General features: G+C 35.9%; 2 protein-coding genes across 2 annotated transcripts in view; one reads left to right on the top strand and one right to left on the bottom strand.

Annotated features, from left to right (window-relative positions):
- The window catches only part of LOC108685830 (sushi, von Willebrand factor type A, EGF and pentraxin domain-containing protein 1-like), a 14,381-nt gene extending 603 nt beyond the window's left edge, over positions 1-13,778 (top strand). Inside the window, exons 2-32 of the mRNA XM_018190811.1 lie at positions 422-709; positions 986-1,241; positions 1,629-1,814; positions 2,332-2,496; positions 2,646-2,828; positions 3,087-3,302; positions 3,381-3,581; positions 3,679-3,927; positions 4,241-4,492; positions 4,662-4,871; positions 4,964-5,058; positions 5,173-5,497; positions 5,561-5,773; positions 6,124-6,285; positions 6,360-6,656; positions 6,846-6,988; positions 7,199-7,298; positions 7,552-7,765; positions 7,839-7,996; positions 8,114-8,202; positions 8,264-8,373; positions 8,704-8,876; positions 8,957-9,171; positions 10,276-10,483; positions 10,601-10,774; positions 11,019-11,110; positions 11,206-11,342; positions 11,601-12,489; positions 12,901-13,072; positions 13,300-13,488; positions 13,558-13,778. Of these exons, the coding sequence (XP_018046300.1) occupies positions 422-709; positions 986-1,241; positions 1,629-1,814; positions 2,332-2,496; positions 2,646-2,828; positions 3,087-3,302; positions 3,381-3,581; positions 3,679-3,927; positions 4,241-4,492; positions 4,662-4,871; positions 4,964-5,058; positions 5,173-5,497; positions 5,561-5,773; positions 6,124-6,285; positions 6,360-6,656; positions 6,846-6,988; positions 7,199-7,298; positions 7,552-7,765; positions 7,839-7,996; positions 8,114-8,202; positions 8,264-8,373; positions 8,704-8,876; positions 8,957-9,171; positions 10,276-10,483; positions 10,601-10,774; positions 11,019-11,110; positions 11,206-11,342; positions 11,601-12,489; positions 12,901-13,072; positions 13,300-13,488; positions 13,558-13,736 (6,540 nt within the window). The 3' untranslated portion in view covers positions 13,737-13,778. The remainder of the gene's footprint in view (positions 1-421; positions 710-985; positions 1,242-1,628; positions 1,815-2,331; positions 2,497-2,645; positions 2,829-3,086; positions 3,303-3,380; positions 3,582-3,678; positions 3,928-4,240; positions 4,493-4,661; positions 4,872-4,963; positions 5,059-5,172; positions 5,498-5,560; positions 5,774-6,123; positions 6,286-6,359; positions 6,657-6,845; positions 6,989-7,198; positions 7,299-7,551; positions 7,766-7,838; positions 7,997-8,113; positions 8,203-8,263; positions 8,374-8,703; positions 8,877-8,956; positions 9,172-10,275; positions 10,484-10,600; positions 10,775-11,018; positions 11,111-11,205; positions 11,343-11,600; positions 12,490-12,900; positions 13,073-13,299; positions 13,489-13,557) is intronic.
- A 50-nt stretch (positions 13,779-13,828) lies between these two features.
- Positions 13,829-16,322, bottom strand: LOC108685833 (mesencephalic astrocyte-derived neurotrophic factor homolog). Its single transcript, XM_018190816.1, has 5 exons — positions 16,190-16,322; positions 15,512-15,615; positions 15,302-15,426; positions 15,075-15,216; positions 13,829-14,990 (listed from the first exon to the last, which is right to left on the bottom strand). Exons 2-5 carry the CDS (start codon positions 15,594-15,596, stop codon positions 14,812-14,814), a joined length of 531 nt encoding a protein of 176 aa, XP_018046305.1. The 5' UTR covers positions 15,597-15,615; positions 16,190-16,322; the 3' UTR covers positions 13,829-14,811.
- Positions 16,323-16,330: the final 8 nt, after the last annotated feature.

Raw genomic sequence — 16,330 nt, 5'->3', positions numbered from 1 at the left:
AGTTTATAAAAATATTAATTTTGTAAATTAAAGATATAATATAACTAACTTATTAAAAAATAATCAAAAAATAATAAAAAAATTTTTATCTTCTCACACAATATACCCCTAATCTTCAAAATTAATATTTTTTATTATTATTTTTTATTATTTTTCTTATTACATCAAGTAAAATTTTTCTCGAAGAAGACGTTTTGGAATGCAGTCTTACTATAAATATTCTAATAAATATTTTTTCACTTTTGTACATTTTATTTCGTTCCAAGATACATAATCGATTCTCAAAGTTAATGTATTTATCCTCTGTTTTGCTCTTAAAGTTCAACGCAAGATTTAAGAAAAGTAAAGAACGTTAAAAGTCTAGGCTCTAATGCTTCTAATCTTCCAATTATAATTTCGAATTCGAATGATTCGGTACCAGGTGGAAATGGTGTTCCTGGTGGATGCGTCCGGTTCGGTCGGTGCAGAGAACTTCCGCAGTGAACTGAACTTCGTGACGAAGCTCCTGTCGGATTTTACGGTGGACGCATTGGCTGCACGGGTCGCCCTGGTCACCTTCGGTGGTCGGGGCAGCGTATATCGCAACATCGATCAGATCTCCAGACACGGACCCAACGATCACAAGTGTTACTTGCTGAACAAACAGTTCAACAATATCACTTATAGCGGCGGAGGAACTTATACGCGTGGCGCGCTTCTCGAGGCACTAGTAAGGGCACAGTTTTCAATCAAGAATACAGTGAATCATTTCATCCTTGTTTAATATTAACAAACAACAAGAATGAAATGACTCAACTGTGTTGTATTGTGTCTTGTTGCTGAAAAACATCCAAGTACTATATAATAAGTTCTAATGGTTGCCAACGTTGCATTTGTAACAAGATAATAATTTCTTACGGCAAAATTGTGATGATAAAAGCAAGTTCAACTAAAATTTGATAAAATACGGTTTTGATAAATTATGGCTATTTCCGTTGTTTGCAAGGCGATCCTTGAGAAGAGTCGTGAAGCGGCGAGCAAAATGGTATTCCTGATAACCGATGGCTTCAGCAACGGTGGCGATCCGCGTCCCGCGGCTCACCTACTGAAGAACACGGGTGCGATTATATTCACGTTTGGAATACGTACGGGAAATGTAGAGGAGCTGCACGATATCGCCAGTCATCCCGAATACACACATAGCTATCTCCTCGATAGCTTCGCGGAGTTTGAGGCTTTGGCGCGACGCGCTCTGCATAGGGGTGTGTTTCTTTCATCTTCATCGAAAACTACGCATATATGCATTTAGAGCAAAAGACATAGTGGTAGCTATATATAATTATAAAACTATACAATATATAGAATTAATGTATGTATATAGTTGAATAAGCTACTATATTAATTTTACACATAAAACTTGTATAGTTGTCACCTTTAGAGAGTTGCAATTATTATGTTTTTCTCTGAGTACGTTTCTATATTTTCTAAGTATTCTGAATGCGTAAAGTGTTAAAATTATTAGGAATAGAGTTTAAGTCGATCATATTAAAGCTAAGCATAAGAATTGCAAAGCACTATTTTGTAAAAACATTATGAAGCTTTTATTGGGACAAAAGGAACTAGTTTTAAATGATCGACACTTCTCGCAGATTTGAAAACTGGGCAGTACGTGGCCGTGACTTTGCCGACCGATTGCAATAGTCTCTGCTCGGACAGCATGAACCGGACTTGCTGCGATGAATTGGCGACCTGCACCTGCGGTACCGCGACTGGACATTACGCCTGCATTTGCCCGCCTGGCTATTTCGGTTCCGGTCTCAGAGATTTTTGCCAACGTAGGTTGTAACAAGCGAACGAATTTTGATTTATTGATCTCTGATGCCTCATACAACACAAATCTCTAAGGAACGTACTAAAGATAGCTAAAGAATATTCCTAGCAAACGAGAATGGATTAAAATGGATTGAAATTTTTTTCTATCCTAATGCGTATTTTAAATAGAGAATACTTTTTTAATTAATTGGATGCAATTGGATTGAAAAACTGCATTTCCTATTCAAAATTTTGAATTGAATAGTATTCACAATGTGTGTTGTGCACAGAAAAAGCTAATATTATTTTTAGATTGAAAGACATAGAGATACGCTCCATGCAATTCCTATAAATGAATAAAAATGTATTCAGAATTGAACATTCCTAGAACGTCCCTTAAATAAAATGTACTGTGTATGGCACTCGTACAATTCACGGTTGTTATGTCTTTAATTTTTTTTCTACATCATGTATTTGTTATTGAGACAATATACATTTTATACTATATTCGAAAGTTCTCTCTTTGTGTGCCCACGACAGCTTGTCCAAACGGAACCTATGCTTCCACGAACACCTCTGGGGATTCCACCGCTGCATGCGTATCCTGTCCAGACGCGAATCACATCACCATCAAGGTTCCCGCGACCTCGGTGATTGACTGTGTCTGCGCCTCCGGATTTATCACAGATGGTTACAAATGCGAGGGTAATTTGTTGCTCGTGCATTCATAAATTTATGAAGAATAATTGTATGATAATTTTAATTTAAAGAGCGCCAATCCTCGCGCAATCAAACCTCACAAATACAAATTATTCGTAAAATTATTCGCGAAATAGGATGGATATTATTTTCAGCTATAACATGTCCGAAACTGAGAATCCCCGACAACGGATACCTGGTGAAAGCGAGCGCTTGCAATAATGTGGTACACGCAGCGTGTGGCGTAAGATGTAGGATCGGTTTTCATCTTACGGGGGACAGCATTCGACTTTGCGGCAAAGACGGCGCTTGGTCCGGCAACGAGCCGCAGTGCTTGCGTAAGTAAAGAATTGCCGCAGATTACAAGCTGACGTTATTGTCATCATTTTATCATTGAAAATGACGATAACGTCAAAATGACGACAAATAACATCATAACGTAAGTTTGCTATCAGCTCTTAGCAAACACTAAGTTACACGTATGTGTTAATAATAATTTCCCAATCAATAATATAATACGTATGTTTATTATTGTGTACATTTAATTGAAAGAGGGATCAAATTAAATTTACATTGTAATCAATTACATTGTTTAGTGAAGACGTGTTCGGCTTTACGCTCACCGACGCATGGCCGCGTAAAATGCGAGCACGACGAGGACTATCAGCAACAATTTCAAGAAAATTCCACTGTATATCCGATCGATACACGCTGCCAGTTTCGATGCGACGTCGGCTATCAGCTTCGTGGCAGCAAAGTGCGCAACTGTCTACCTTTATCTCGTTGGGACGGTTTGAAAGTTACGTGCAAAGGTAAAAAAAAGGACAATATTATCTTGTATCTTCAGTATCTTTTCAGAATATTAATACAGAATCAATGTCTTATGATAGCTGTGAAATGCAAATCTTTACCGCAAATCGCGAACGGCGACATCACTCCGGAAATTTGCATCGGGCCAGCGAAGGTGCCCTTTGCCACCAATTGCACGATCACCTGCAACGAGGGTTACATCCTGGAAGGACCCACCGACAGAATGTGCATTGGACGCACGGGAATTTGGTCCCAACGTCACAGCGTTAATCGATGCGTGGGTTAATATCAAAATCAAGCACTTAGAAAAATAAATTTAAGCCTCGCTTACTAATCCAAATTTAATTTTGAGCGTAATACGTATTTCGAACGCGACAGACAAAACACCGCCTTCTTTGGAGTGCCCAGCCAACATTATCGAGGAGACTGAAAAGGGACAAAACTACGCATATGTGAACTGGACAGTACCTAAGGTGACTGACAATGCAGATGCATCTCCTATTGTATGGACAAAACCGCACATCGTTCTACCCTGGAAGGCAAAAATCGGTACACGCAATGTTGTGTATGTAGCACAAGACGCGAGCGGCAACAAAGCTAGATGTAAATTCAAAGTTAAAGTTCTTGGTAAGCTGCAAAGTTCCAATCGCATGTTATCTAAGAGAGAGCTTTAAAAAATGAGTTTTTTCTTCTTTTTCTTCTTCTTTCTCTTTTTCTCTTTTCTTTTTTTCCTTTTCCTCTTCTTCTTCTATCCTCCTTTTTTTCCTTTTCTTCTATTTTCTTTTTTTTCTTCTTTTTCTTCTTCTTTTCTTCTTCTTCTTCTTCTTCTTTTCCTTCTTCTTCTTCTTCTTAGATTCCTTTCTGGATTGACAAAAAGTTAGATAAATCATCAAAAAGAACATATCGCGTGAAAAATGAGTATTTTTGCGAATTTTTGCAGATAGGGAACCACCAACAATCGAGAACTGTATCGATCCACCAACACTTTACACCGATTTCGATAGCGGTCTCGCAAACGTGACGTGGGACGAGCCAGTCTTTTACGACAATTCGAGAATTGCCGTGCGCGTCAATCAAAGTCATCAACCCGGCCAAGACCTCTTCTTTCCAGTCGGTCATACGAAGGTCTTCTATAATGCGACCGACAAATACGGCAATCGGGCAAGTTGCGTGTTGAACATTACTGTAGAAGGTGCATATCTTTTCATTAATGACTATATTTAAATATGCATTTTTCAGAAATTTAATACTGGAAGATAATAATTAATTGCTTATATCGAATAAAAGCACTTTGTTCAGTACTTTTAATACCCAAAGTAAAAAATATTATTTATTAAAATTGAATTGTATAATTTTTCCAGATGTGTGTAAAAGTCTGAAAGCACCAGCGAATGGTCGACTAAACTGTTCTTCGTCAGACGATCGCGAAACACAATGCGTCGTAGCTTGTGAGGATGGCTACGACTTTGCAATCGAGCCAATGAATTTCAATATCGTGAATAACGAATTGCTATTGAAATGTAACTCAAGCAATCATATGTGGGATAGTAATTATCTGCCAGAATGTTCAGGTATTTATGTTAATTTTCGAAATTATCAGTCATTTGGCATCTTCAACTACATAATTATATTTTATAAAATAATGATTTCTTCTATCGATTAGAAACGCAAACACCTATAACAATATCTCAGGAGGGAGATGTGATATTACAAAGCAACGGAAGCGCAATATGCGACAATCAACCTGCTCTTGGCGAAGTGAGTGTTTATATTTAATATATAATAATTCGATTTATAAAATAAATTGTATAATAGAATGATAAAATTTATAGAAATAAATATACAACTTTTATATCCTAATGTCCCTTCTAGTTGAATAAGAACATTGCTAATGACTTGAAATCGAAATTCCTGGAAATATGCGATAATGACATTGAGTGCGATCTGGTTAGCTTCGATCCCAAGTGTGAAGACGATCTATCGTTGTCGAAGGATATTGAAGATAACTTAATAAGAAGACGAAGATTCGAACCTAAGAACAAACAAGCTCGGTCTACCGATACCTTTAAAGATACTGAAACAACATTGTTCGAAAGGTTGAAACGCGCAGCTATAAGACTGAGCTCCGAGCCCAACAAAAATAACACCAGATCTAAACGGAAAAGAAATAGAATAGAAATTAAATTTAAGTTTATAGGTAAGAAATAAATTTCAGATTCCGTGAAATGTATCAGATAACACGCAAAGAAATTCCTTGCAGGTAAGATAATAGAAGAAAACTACGAGAATCCAAAACGAGGAGTGCAGAAGTTGAGAGAGAGGATCGATGCAATGACGCAAGTGGGAAAATTAAACTTGCTTGACAACAAAACCAACCAGGAGATTGCGAAGCTCGCTCTGAATCTGTACTTCGTCTTCAAGGAACCACAGGACCTTTGTGATCTCGGTAGTGTGCTAAAGAGACATGGTTGTGGTGAGCATAAAAAAAGATGAAAATCATCAAGAATATCTGCCAGTACAAATTTGGGCCAGTACAAAAAATCATTTTGTTGAAGTATCTACAATTTAGTTGGATATAGATCTACAGATAATATTGTTAGACATCAAAATAATTATGTAGAATGCTTAAGCTAATTGTAAAATCAAAATTTTTTTGCTCTTATTATGCTTGAATTTTTTATATTATAATTATTTTGATCTAACAAAATTATTTTGATCTAACAGAATTATTTTCAGATTTATATCTAGTTTAATTTTTGGATATTTTAACAAAATTATTCTTTTCGTATACAAATACTTCTCAATTGTAATATTTTCTTTTAGTTAAATGTCCCGCAGGCACTTTCTACAATTCCTCTACCAGAACTTGCCAGCCGTGTCCATTCGGCGAGTACCAGGATGCGATCGCTTCATTGACGTGTGTGCCTTGTCCTGAATACACCTTCACGAAGAGGATGCATGCGAGAACCTTGAAAGATTGCATTCGTAAGATTCTCTGGAACGTAAACCGGAAACGCGAGAGTCGGCATTATAATATATTTCCCTTTCTTTCCCTGCAGCTGTATGTCGACCAGGATATTATTCTCGACGCAAACGATACCACGGATCACGTGTGGGCATGGAGCCTTGTTTCGCGTGCGACATTGGTTTCTATCAGCCAAACTACGGACAAAGTCAATGCTTGCCTTGTCCGTCGAACGTAACGACAGAAAAGCGTGGCTCCATAGATATCAGTGATTGTCTACCGATCCGCGATGAAGAAATCGATGACTGCCGGACGGATCCGTGCTTAAATGGCGGTCAATGTCTACGAGATGAAAGCGGCTACGTTTGCGAGTGTCGCGAATATTATGTGGGTATGTTAATAATCATAATCTTGAGACGCGATAGCACCTCTCAATTTTTTTTTCTAAATTTTTTCTAAATCTTAATAATTAATTAAGTTATTAAATATTATTATTAATAATTTTTCCTTTATTTTATTCTAAAATAAAATTAACATTTTTTTCCGCTATGCGCGGAATATACGAATTTATTTTCTTCAGGATTGAAGTGCGAAGAATTCAAGGATCCGTGCGACTCCTCACCGTGTTTAAACGAAGGAATGTGCACAACATGGCAGTATCTGAATAATTCTGTGATGTACGAGTGTGTATGTAAAAGCAGTTACACAGGTGATAACTGTGAGGTAAGAATATGTTTTGCAAATTAAATATTTGCAATGAAACAATGAAATCTGGATTAAAACCCGATTCCACAAATGCAAGATTAACTTTAATCTTAGTTCAACTTACTCCTTATCTTTTTTTAATTAAAAAATTGGAGTAAGCTGAAATGAAAGTTAATCTTATATTTATCGAATCCGGCCTAAGAAGATTCGGCAAAATAATTCTTATAGATTTACGTGGACGAGTGTTACACCAATCCCTGTCAGAATGGTGGAAGATGCATGAGCACCGAGAACGATTTCGTTTGCGAGTGCAGAGACGGATTTGAAGGTAATGTTTTTCATTATAATAATTATTATATATTTCATTATAATAACATTACTCTAGAAGCACAATTTATTGGCTCTGTTGGTCTAATATTAGTCCAATATCTTTAATGTAAGCCAATATTAATGCACCAATGTATCGCCAATATAAATTGCTTCTAGGATAATAATTATTATTGTCTTTAATATTACAGCTTTTTTATTTTATTTTATAATGCCCACGATGAGTTTTTTCGTTACCTATGGGTCTCATTTAGGTCAATTCTGCGAGGTTTCGATGGATCACTGTGAGCACATGCCCTGTGAGGAAGGATCTGTGTGCCGTACTGTGAACGGTACCTGGCAATGCCTCTGCAAACCCGGTTTTCTGGGGCGACACTGCAACTTGTTACCTTGCGACTGGTTGCCATGTCACACGAATGCGATTTGCGTCAACGTCAAAGAAGAAAACACAACACGGAAAAGTTACAGGTAGATAGTCTGTGTATAATTTTATGCTACAAGATGTGAAGTCAATATATATATATACAATATGATCGTCCAGGTGCGAATGTCCCGACGGATACACAGGGAAGGACTGTGAGACCAAGATCAATCACTGCGAGTATTCGCCTTGCTTGAACAACGGGCGCTGCATTAACTTCGTTCTCGATTATATCTGCGAATGCCCGATTCCTTTCACAGGACGCGACTGCGAAATTGGTAAGTTAAAACTTCAAGAATATTTCTAGAATATTTTATTTTTTAATTTTGTTAAGTTTCTTAAATAATAATTTAAGATACAAGATATTTATCTTAAACTAAAAATTGTTTTAACAGAACTATCATCCGACTACGTGATGCATTTTACCAAGTCCGGCACGACGGATTATGTGGCCACCAAAGGACCCGCGAGAGATTTTCTCCAGGTAAGTTGTGAAAATCGAAAAAATTGTAATAGATAGTTTTAGGAATTTACCAATTTGGCAGCTGTCTGTTTGCCTATGGTTGCAATCGTTGGATACTTTCAACTACGGAACGATATTATCGTACGCAACGACGTTTTATGACAACGCCTTCACACTGACGGATTATAATGGGTAATTACTTGTAGAAATTCAGTATACGGAAAGAAAAATTTGGCAGAAGTATCTAAAAATTTAAATACATAGAGAATGTTCAAATTGGTTGTTAGAATATCAAAACTTTTTGCAGGATAGCTCATCGTGTTTGAGTTTCCTGCACAGCTATTTTCTAATAAAATTTATTTTCAAATCTATATCTCTAGTTAAATTTTTAGATATCTCAATAAAATTATTTTTTCTGCGTGTGTTTTAATGAAGAATTTGCTAATTCCATTCAATGCAAATTGAATGAACTGACACGTGTTAGATTACGAGCGAACTCTCTCAGGTTGAATGTCATTGCAGATTGGTCTTGTACATTAACGGGGAGAAAATCGTCACTGATGTTAGGGTCAACGATGGTAACTGGCACTTCCTGTGCGTTACTTGGGAAAGTGAGAGCGGCTCCTGGCGTGTGTTTGTCGACGGAATCCTCAAAGACAACAGCATCGGTTTGGCCCAAGGAGCCGTGGTGCGAGGTAATGACACGCGTAATCATCAAGAATTATCTTCGTACACCTAAAGCAAATCATAAAATCCCGGACATCGTCCCATCCAGCCAACGGATCCCTCGTCATCGGGCAGGAACAGGATCGCCTGGGTGGCGGTTTCTCTGAATCGGAAGCATTCCTGGGCAGACTCGGCTTGTTGGACATGTGGGACGTCGTCCTGAACGAGAGTGATGTCACGAAACTATGGAACAGCTGCGAGAAGTATCACGGGAACCTCATAGCCTGGGCGCAGATGCGGCAGTACATTCACGGTGATGTCATGGTAATTATACGTTAATTAAATCAAACTACAATTCAAGCAAAACATAAGTCATCATGATAAAATTACTCCAAAATGTCACTGAAAGAAACTTTTCCATCATTAAATATCAAAATTCTTTTATTAACGCAAAAGAAGCAATACAATTGTTTTAATAAAAATATCTGTATCACCTTTTGAACTCTATAAAATAAGGCCAAATCAGCAGGATCAAATCAGACTTATCAGAATTTTTAGTACTCATTTTGTACTAAATTGTATCATTAATAATAATTTTGTTCCGTGTGCTATTTCGGAAAAAAATTTTGATGATGTTAGCTTAATATTAAGCTGGCAGGATCAATTCAAAATAAAAGAAAAAAAAAGAGAATAATATCAGAAATCAATACGATTGAATTTGTATTATTTTATATTGCCAAAAACAGTATGAGGTTGCTTCTCCCTCGAAAATAAAAATCGGAGCGTAAATTAGATGTGATGGAGAATAACAGAAGCGTAAATGAAATTTTTAGGAGGCGAAAATTGAAACATCAAAATGTAAAGGAAGTGTAAATGCTTCTTTTATATTTCATTGTTCCAATTTTTGCCTTCTAGAAGTTTCATTTGCGCTCCTGTTATTCTCCTATTACATTCGACTTACACTCTGATTTATTTTCATCAGGGTCACCCTGATGAAGTGGACTGCAAGGTTCACGAAACGTTAGCATTCCAAGAACGAATCTGGACACGAAAAAAATCCGCGAAACGCATAATCTTTATATAGAAAGCACCCATGAAAGCTTTAAGAATATTATTGCCAAAAACAATATATTATGTGTCATTTCCAAGAAAACAGTGTGACGCTGCTAATTTAATACTTAAGCTGGGAAGATTATAAAAAAAACAACACAAGGAAAATTAATATAACTGAACTTGTACTAATTTGTTACCATGAGTTAATATTTTATATGTTTTTATATGTTTTCTCCTCAAAATGATTTTATTAATATATACTTACAATCTATTCTACATCAAACTATGCACCTTTGAAACATTATTTTATTTTTTTAAATTCTTTTTTAAATTTAATTCTTTTAAATTTTTAAATTATCTCATATCTTTATATAGATTTTAAGTAGTCCGTTTTGTCATGGCTGTCCTCTGCCCGTAATGCCCTTCAAGGGTAACATTAAAGTAAGCGAGGATCTGTCTGAGATAACATATTACTGCGATAATGGATACGTAGTTCGATTTGGTAATAAGGAATACCGATCCGTCAGAAGAAAGTGTCTCAAGCATGGTCAGTGGGAAGGATACAATACACCAATCTGCATGAGTAAGTTCTGATTCCTTTGTAATCATGTTATAACACGAAGAAGAAAGTGTGAAATGAACTGATTTGATTTGATCGTGAAATCTAAATGATTCTGGTTTGATGATTTTTTGTTCGAAGAAATAAAATGTGGCTTCCCGGGATACTTTCCGCGCGGACACATTTACGGAAAATCATATTTATTCGAGGACGAGATATATTATTCTTGTAACGAGGGCTACGAACTCCGCGGAAATCCTCATCGCATTTGCAATTCTGACGGAAAGTGGATTGGACTGCCTCCGATCTGCATAGGTAACAATCGCACTTGGATTAAACCTTGTTCTGTTCTATTTGACCTAAAATGTAATTAATTTTCTTATTAATATTTCAAAATTTTTCTTTAGTATTTAATAACTTTGTTAATGTAAGATCTTTTTTCTGTGAAAATCATTTTCAGAGCTTTAATTTTGACGATCGAATAACATTTGAATAGAACAGCAGGGCTAATAAAAATGAGTTCAATGACTTTAACAACTAAATTTACATCTTTCAACAGGAACGACGTGCAAGAATCTACTCGCTCCAGAAAACGGTGACATCGAATATATATTAGAAGAAAATGAAAGAGATGATGTCACGATATTACAAGTATGCGTTTTTGTCATTCACAAAAAAATCAAGAAAGAAGAAGAAGAACATTACGATGTTGAAATCCTACATTTTGAATTGTTCAATTATTTCAGGCTGGCCAGCAGTTAGAGTTCAAGTGTAATCCTGGATACCGTTTAATAGGAGAGAGATACTTGACCTGCCTAGACATTGGTATTTGGGATCACAAGAGACCGTCTTGCACGCCCTATGGATGTCCCTTGCCAAAACAGTGCGTCCTTGAAACATATTCTCTAAAACATTTTAAATGAATTATCACTCCAAAGAATAAAATCTCATTCTTAAAGATTGAAAATTGAGTCACTCTTTTTCAAAATTGGCTCAATTTTCATTTAAAGAGAGATTCTAAGAATTTAGAAAGTAACCTTTTGCTTAAAGATATTGTTTTATTTAAAAAATTATGACTTTGCCTAAAAATATGGTAGTTTCTTTTAACCAATATTTGAGAATCGTCACATTCTGAATATAGAATAGAGCATGGCTACATCATCCCTTCGAATTCTGATCAAACTTCCGTTCGCGATCCCGAACGTAACATCATCGACAACTCCTCCGAAAGAACGTATCATTATAACGACATCATTGGATTCTCCTGCCATCGCGGCTACAAATTTCGCAATAATCATACTCTGACAGAATTCAAGCTGCAATGTTCCGCAAACGGCACCTGGACAGGCTTTATTCCTGACTGTGTTCCGCGTACGTGTCCCTGGCCAGATCGCGTGGCAGACGCGAAAATGTTCTTCAAGAAACGGGATAACATCACGGTTGAAATTCCGATGGAAGAAGACGCTACATGGAAACCTGATCGAAGAAGTAATGAGAGTGAGAACGAGATTTCTCCGGAAACGTTCATTTCTGGTGCAGAAATCCTTATTGTCTGTGATCTAGGATATGAACTAGTCGGGGATCAAGTCAGAACGTGTACCGAGGAGGAGAGATGGTCCTCGACTTTCACTTCTTGCAAGCCGCGTAATTGTTCGATCGAGGAACATCCAATTTTTAAATTTTTCAAGAAACTGGGAAACGAAACCGCCTTAGAGAACAGCAACACAGATGTGATATTATTCGAATTAGACGAGAAACGGTACAAAAAAAATGTTACGCACCAATACAAAGATTTTGACATTTTCGTCGAAAGAAATAGTTATAAAGGACGAACAGTTTTAACGTGTCGAAATGGCGCACAGATGAACTTCCACAAATTAATCGCTAACGAGACAATTTCAAATATAACATGGACGTGCAATACGATCGCAAAATGGGAAGTTTCAAATTTGTTGATGAAAGAATCTATCCTCGAACAGCTACTGAATGATTCGACAGACATCTGCAATAGATCGTGTGCACCTCCGCAAGTAAGTTTTCTGAAAATATCAATAAATAACATCAGTATCGACAGGAAAGAATAAAAAATTAACTAATATCCATTTCTACGAATGTAGATTAACTTACTCTTTATTTTTTCTAACTCTTAGAAAAGGATAAAAAATAAATTAAACTGAGATTTAAATTAATCTACATTGGAAGAAACGGGCACAAATGTTCTAAGTTAAAAATAATAATACAAGGAAATACATTCCAGATAACATTTATGTTATATAAGATGTTTAAAAAAACGTTTAGATATCTTTTAGACATAAAACATCTAAAAAACATCTTTTAGATATTTCATACAACATAAATGTTATCTGGGATTGCGATCTATCTTTTCGTACAATATTTTCAAGCTTCGCATATTTCTAGGATAAAATTTCAATTAATTTCAGATACCGGAATACGGATACATCGATAATGGTAACAACACTGACAACGTTAACAATCGCAGGACGATCAATAGCGTCGTCATTTTTAAATGTCGTCATGGATATATTCTTGAGGGTGCCGAGCAATCTATTTGTTTATCGGATGCCAGGTGGTCCGCTTTGCCTTCCTGTAAACGTATGTTTTTTTCTTTTTAAGTCATCTACAATGTCTCTAATGTCTCTAATGTCTACTTTCATCAATAACAATTCAACTTTCAAGTCTCAGTTCAACTAACTCTTCATTTTTTTCTGCTTCTAAGAATTAGAAAAAAATGAAGAGAAATCGAATCGAAGTAAAATTTAATTTACATTGATGGAAGCAGGGATTAGACATTTCTAAATTCATATGTTGAACATTTCTAGCTGTGGCATGCGGAAAACCGCCGATTCTCGCTAACGCTATGCTGAAAAGTGACGTAGACGAAATTCAGAATTACACTTTCGGCAATATGATCTCTTATCAGTGTGTTCCGGGCTATCGTGTATTCGGGCAGGCAAATCTAAGATGTTTAGGAAGCGGGAAATGGTCCAGATTGAATGGCAGATGCTCTAGTATGTATATGTAAAAAAATTGCAAACTTGTCATTAGGAGACATCTAAATCACATTGTTATTTTGTCAGAAATATCGTGTGGCAAACCACAGATCCAACACGGAATCGCGCTCTACGGTCGTTCGTACTTGTTTCAAGATCAATTGACATATATATGTCTCGATGGTGAGAAAAAGGGGATGATTACGTGTCAAGCCAATGGGAAGTGGAACGAGTTGCCAAAATGTGACGGAAATAGGAACGTGTAATTCAAAATGGCTAAGAAGGATTTAGTACAATGCCTCGTAAAGAAAGAAAGAGAGAAGAATCTCCACCTTTGTAACAACACACATGCTTTTTTTTTATTTGTTTGACCTCTTGTATCAAGACTCATGAATGTAATATAGAAAACGTAATTACGCAGTCTTATCATGAAATAAATAATTCAGTTTTGGAATTTTCGGAGTAGTACATTTGGATATGCGACAATACCTTATCTATAATTATTTATGCGCGATTTATCGTAATCTTTAATTTTAGGATATTGTACTTCGAGTACATATTATATACTTTTATCTCTTTTTTTGTTTCTTTTTACTGGAAAAGTTGGTGTATATCGATACAAATAATTCTTATCTCAAAAATTGGCATTGTTAAGTCTGCACGTTCAAATAAGACAGTTCATACTGGCCATGAGAAATATTTCATAAGTTTAGTTGTACATTTTGTTCGTATTTCATAACGGATAACGAAAAAGAAAATCTAATTTTGTAAGAATGTATAACGGTGTTGTGGCTAAAGTATCTTTTACACATCGTTCGACACCGTATTTATGTTTTGGTACGAAGTATTGTTCGAACATACCGTACAAACACGTATTTGCATATTACTATACTACCTGAGGAAGAGCAATAAAGATAAATACTGTGTGAAAATAATTTCTCGTATATAAATGACGTATATTAATTTATATCTAATGATGTCATAAAAATGGAGCACCTTCGGTAAAAAAAGATCCATTAGCATGGCTAACTTTAAGGAAAAATCAGATTACTAACATATGTCCTTCGAAATTATTGAGATATAAAAATGTTGCATAACAAAATTTGCCCATTATCGTTTGTCTCATGCTAATTCTCATTTAAACTCTACTCCATTTAATGGAAACTAAATGTCTTCGTAAGACTGTCATTAAAGACAAACTTTTTCAGAACATAGCTATACGCGAATCGTATATTGACACGGATAATACATATCCTAAATGCTGTAAACAATTCCTCCATAGAAGAAACAGAACTTTTAGCCATCCTAACTTAATTGCTTGTCTAAATTAAGGATAATCCTTCAAAGCTCCGTCTTTGAACTGCTGCTAAAGTACTTGGGTTTGAGCTCCTCAATCCGCTTGATAAAGTCCGTCTTCTCTATACATCCATCACACGTCTCTTCCCAATCATTCAAAATCTTCTTTAAATCACGTACCTTCAATTTTTTCAGATTTACCGTATTGAGGTCAATTTGTTTCTCTGAAACAAAAATAGCAACGTAACACTAACAAAATATTCGACTTTGCAACAAGAATGATAAGAGTGTACAAATGTTATACATACCGAATCTCAAATCGCATATTTGAGCATCCCTCTTCTTTAATTTCTCGCATATCTTGTCTGCAGGCATAGACCATGATAGTGGTTTACTCAGCTCACCCAAGATACCAGTGGCAGATTCTTCTAATCCACCTAAATAATAACACTGGAAGCACATAAAACAATTGCGGTTATTTTAAACAATTGATCAAGGGAATCTGTATTTATTTTGTCCACAGGCTCATACTCACAAATCTATTTTCTTTTGATTTAGTGCCTTTACAGAATTCTCGAAACTTTTCTTCAATCTTCTTAGGGTTACTTTTAATATCTGCCGTTAGTGTCTGACTAAATTTGTCCACAACAGCAACACATACTATAAAATCAGATAAAGAATGTAAAAGTCATAAAAAGGGATGTATAAATTTTATATATAAGGCAAATGTCAGAGAGATTCTCACCTTCACAGTCACCTTCTTTTAATGCTGTAACAGTACACACAATTCCGAGGAATACAGAAAGTATTAACGACATCGACGCATTCATCTTTCTGTTTTATCGAGTTCTGTTAATTAAAAATTTTTTTTTAATCAATAAAATGTAAATAAATATTTATACAAGTGTTATCATATGATCGTGTAAATCAAAAGGTCTTTTTAGATGAATTTCCTGCATTATTTATTTTTTCTCTTTTTTTCTTCAATGTGAAAAGAAAAAGAGGCAAGATAAGCCATGTAAGTAGTTAAAAAAACCTAAAATTTCGATAACATATTTTAAATATGTTTATCTGTCACAAAAAAGACAAGAGAAAGTCGATTAAAGTGATCTCTCGCCACATTATAAATTTTCATTATTAACTCAAATTAATCGGAATTTAATTACAAATATTCTAATTCACAAAATCACAACATCCCTGTTATTCTCGAGCGTTCTCGAAGACGCTAAAGGAAACATTCCAAGCTTTCAATTTCACGAGATTCCTAGATTTTGTGACAAAAGGACAAAGAGAGTTGCGAGAATACCGACGGAAAAAAACGCGAGATGTCAAATGTTGACACGTAAGTGTCTTCGACGACTAAATTTAAGGTTATTTCGCGCGGGCGCGTACTACGTATCGTTGCGATCGGATTGAAAATTACCGTATTTCCGATGCGAGGCCTCCGTCGTTCGGTAGATGGGCGCGCGTGGTGACTTTAATTCACACTTTCGACTCCTCAAAATATCTTGCGATACGTCCACCGCCGCCGTTCACCTCCGAGCTTCGCGACTATTCGCGACAC

The sequence above is a fragment of the Atta colombica genome, unplaced genomic scaffold, assembly GCF_001594045.1.
Source record: "Atta colombica isolate Treedump-2 unplaced genomic scaffold, Acol1.0 scaffold160, whole genome shotgun sequence".
Taxonomy (NCBI): domain Eukaryota; kingdom Metazoa; phylum Arthropoda; class Insecta; order Hymenoptera; family Formicidae; genus Atta; species Atta colombica.
Note: the sequence above shows the minus strand (reverse complement) of the source record. Positions and strands in the feature narration are given on the sequence as shown.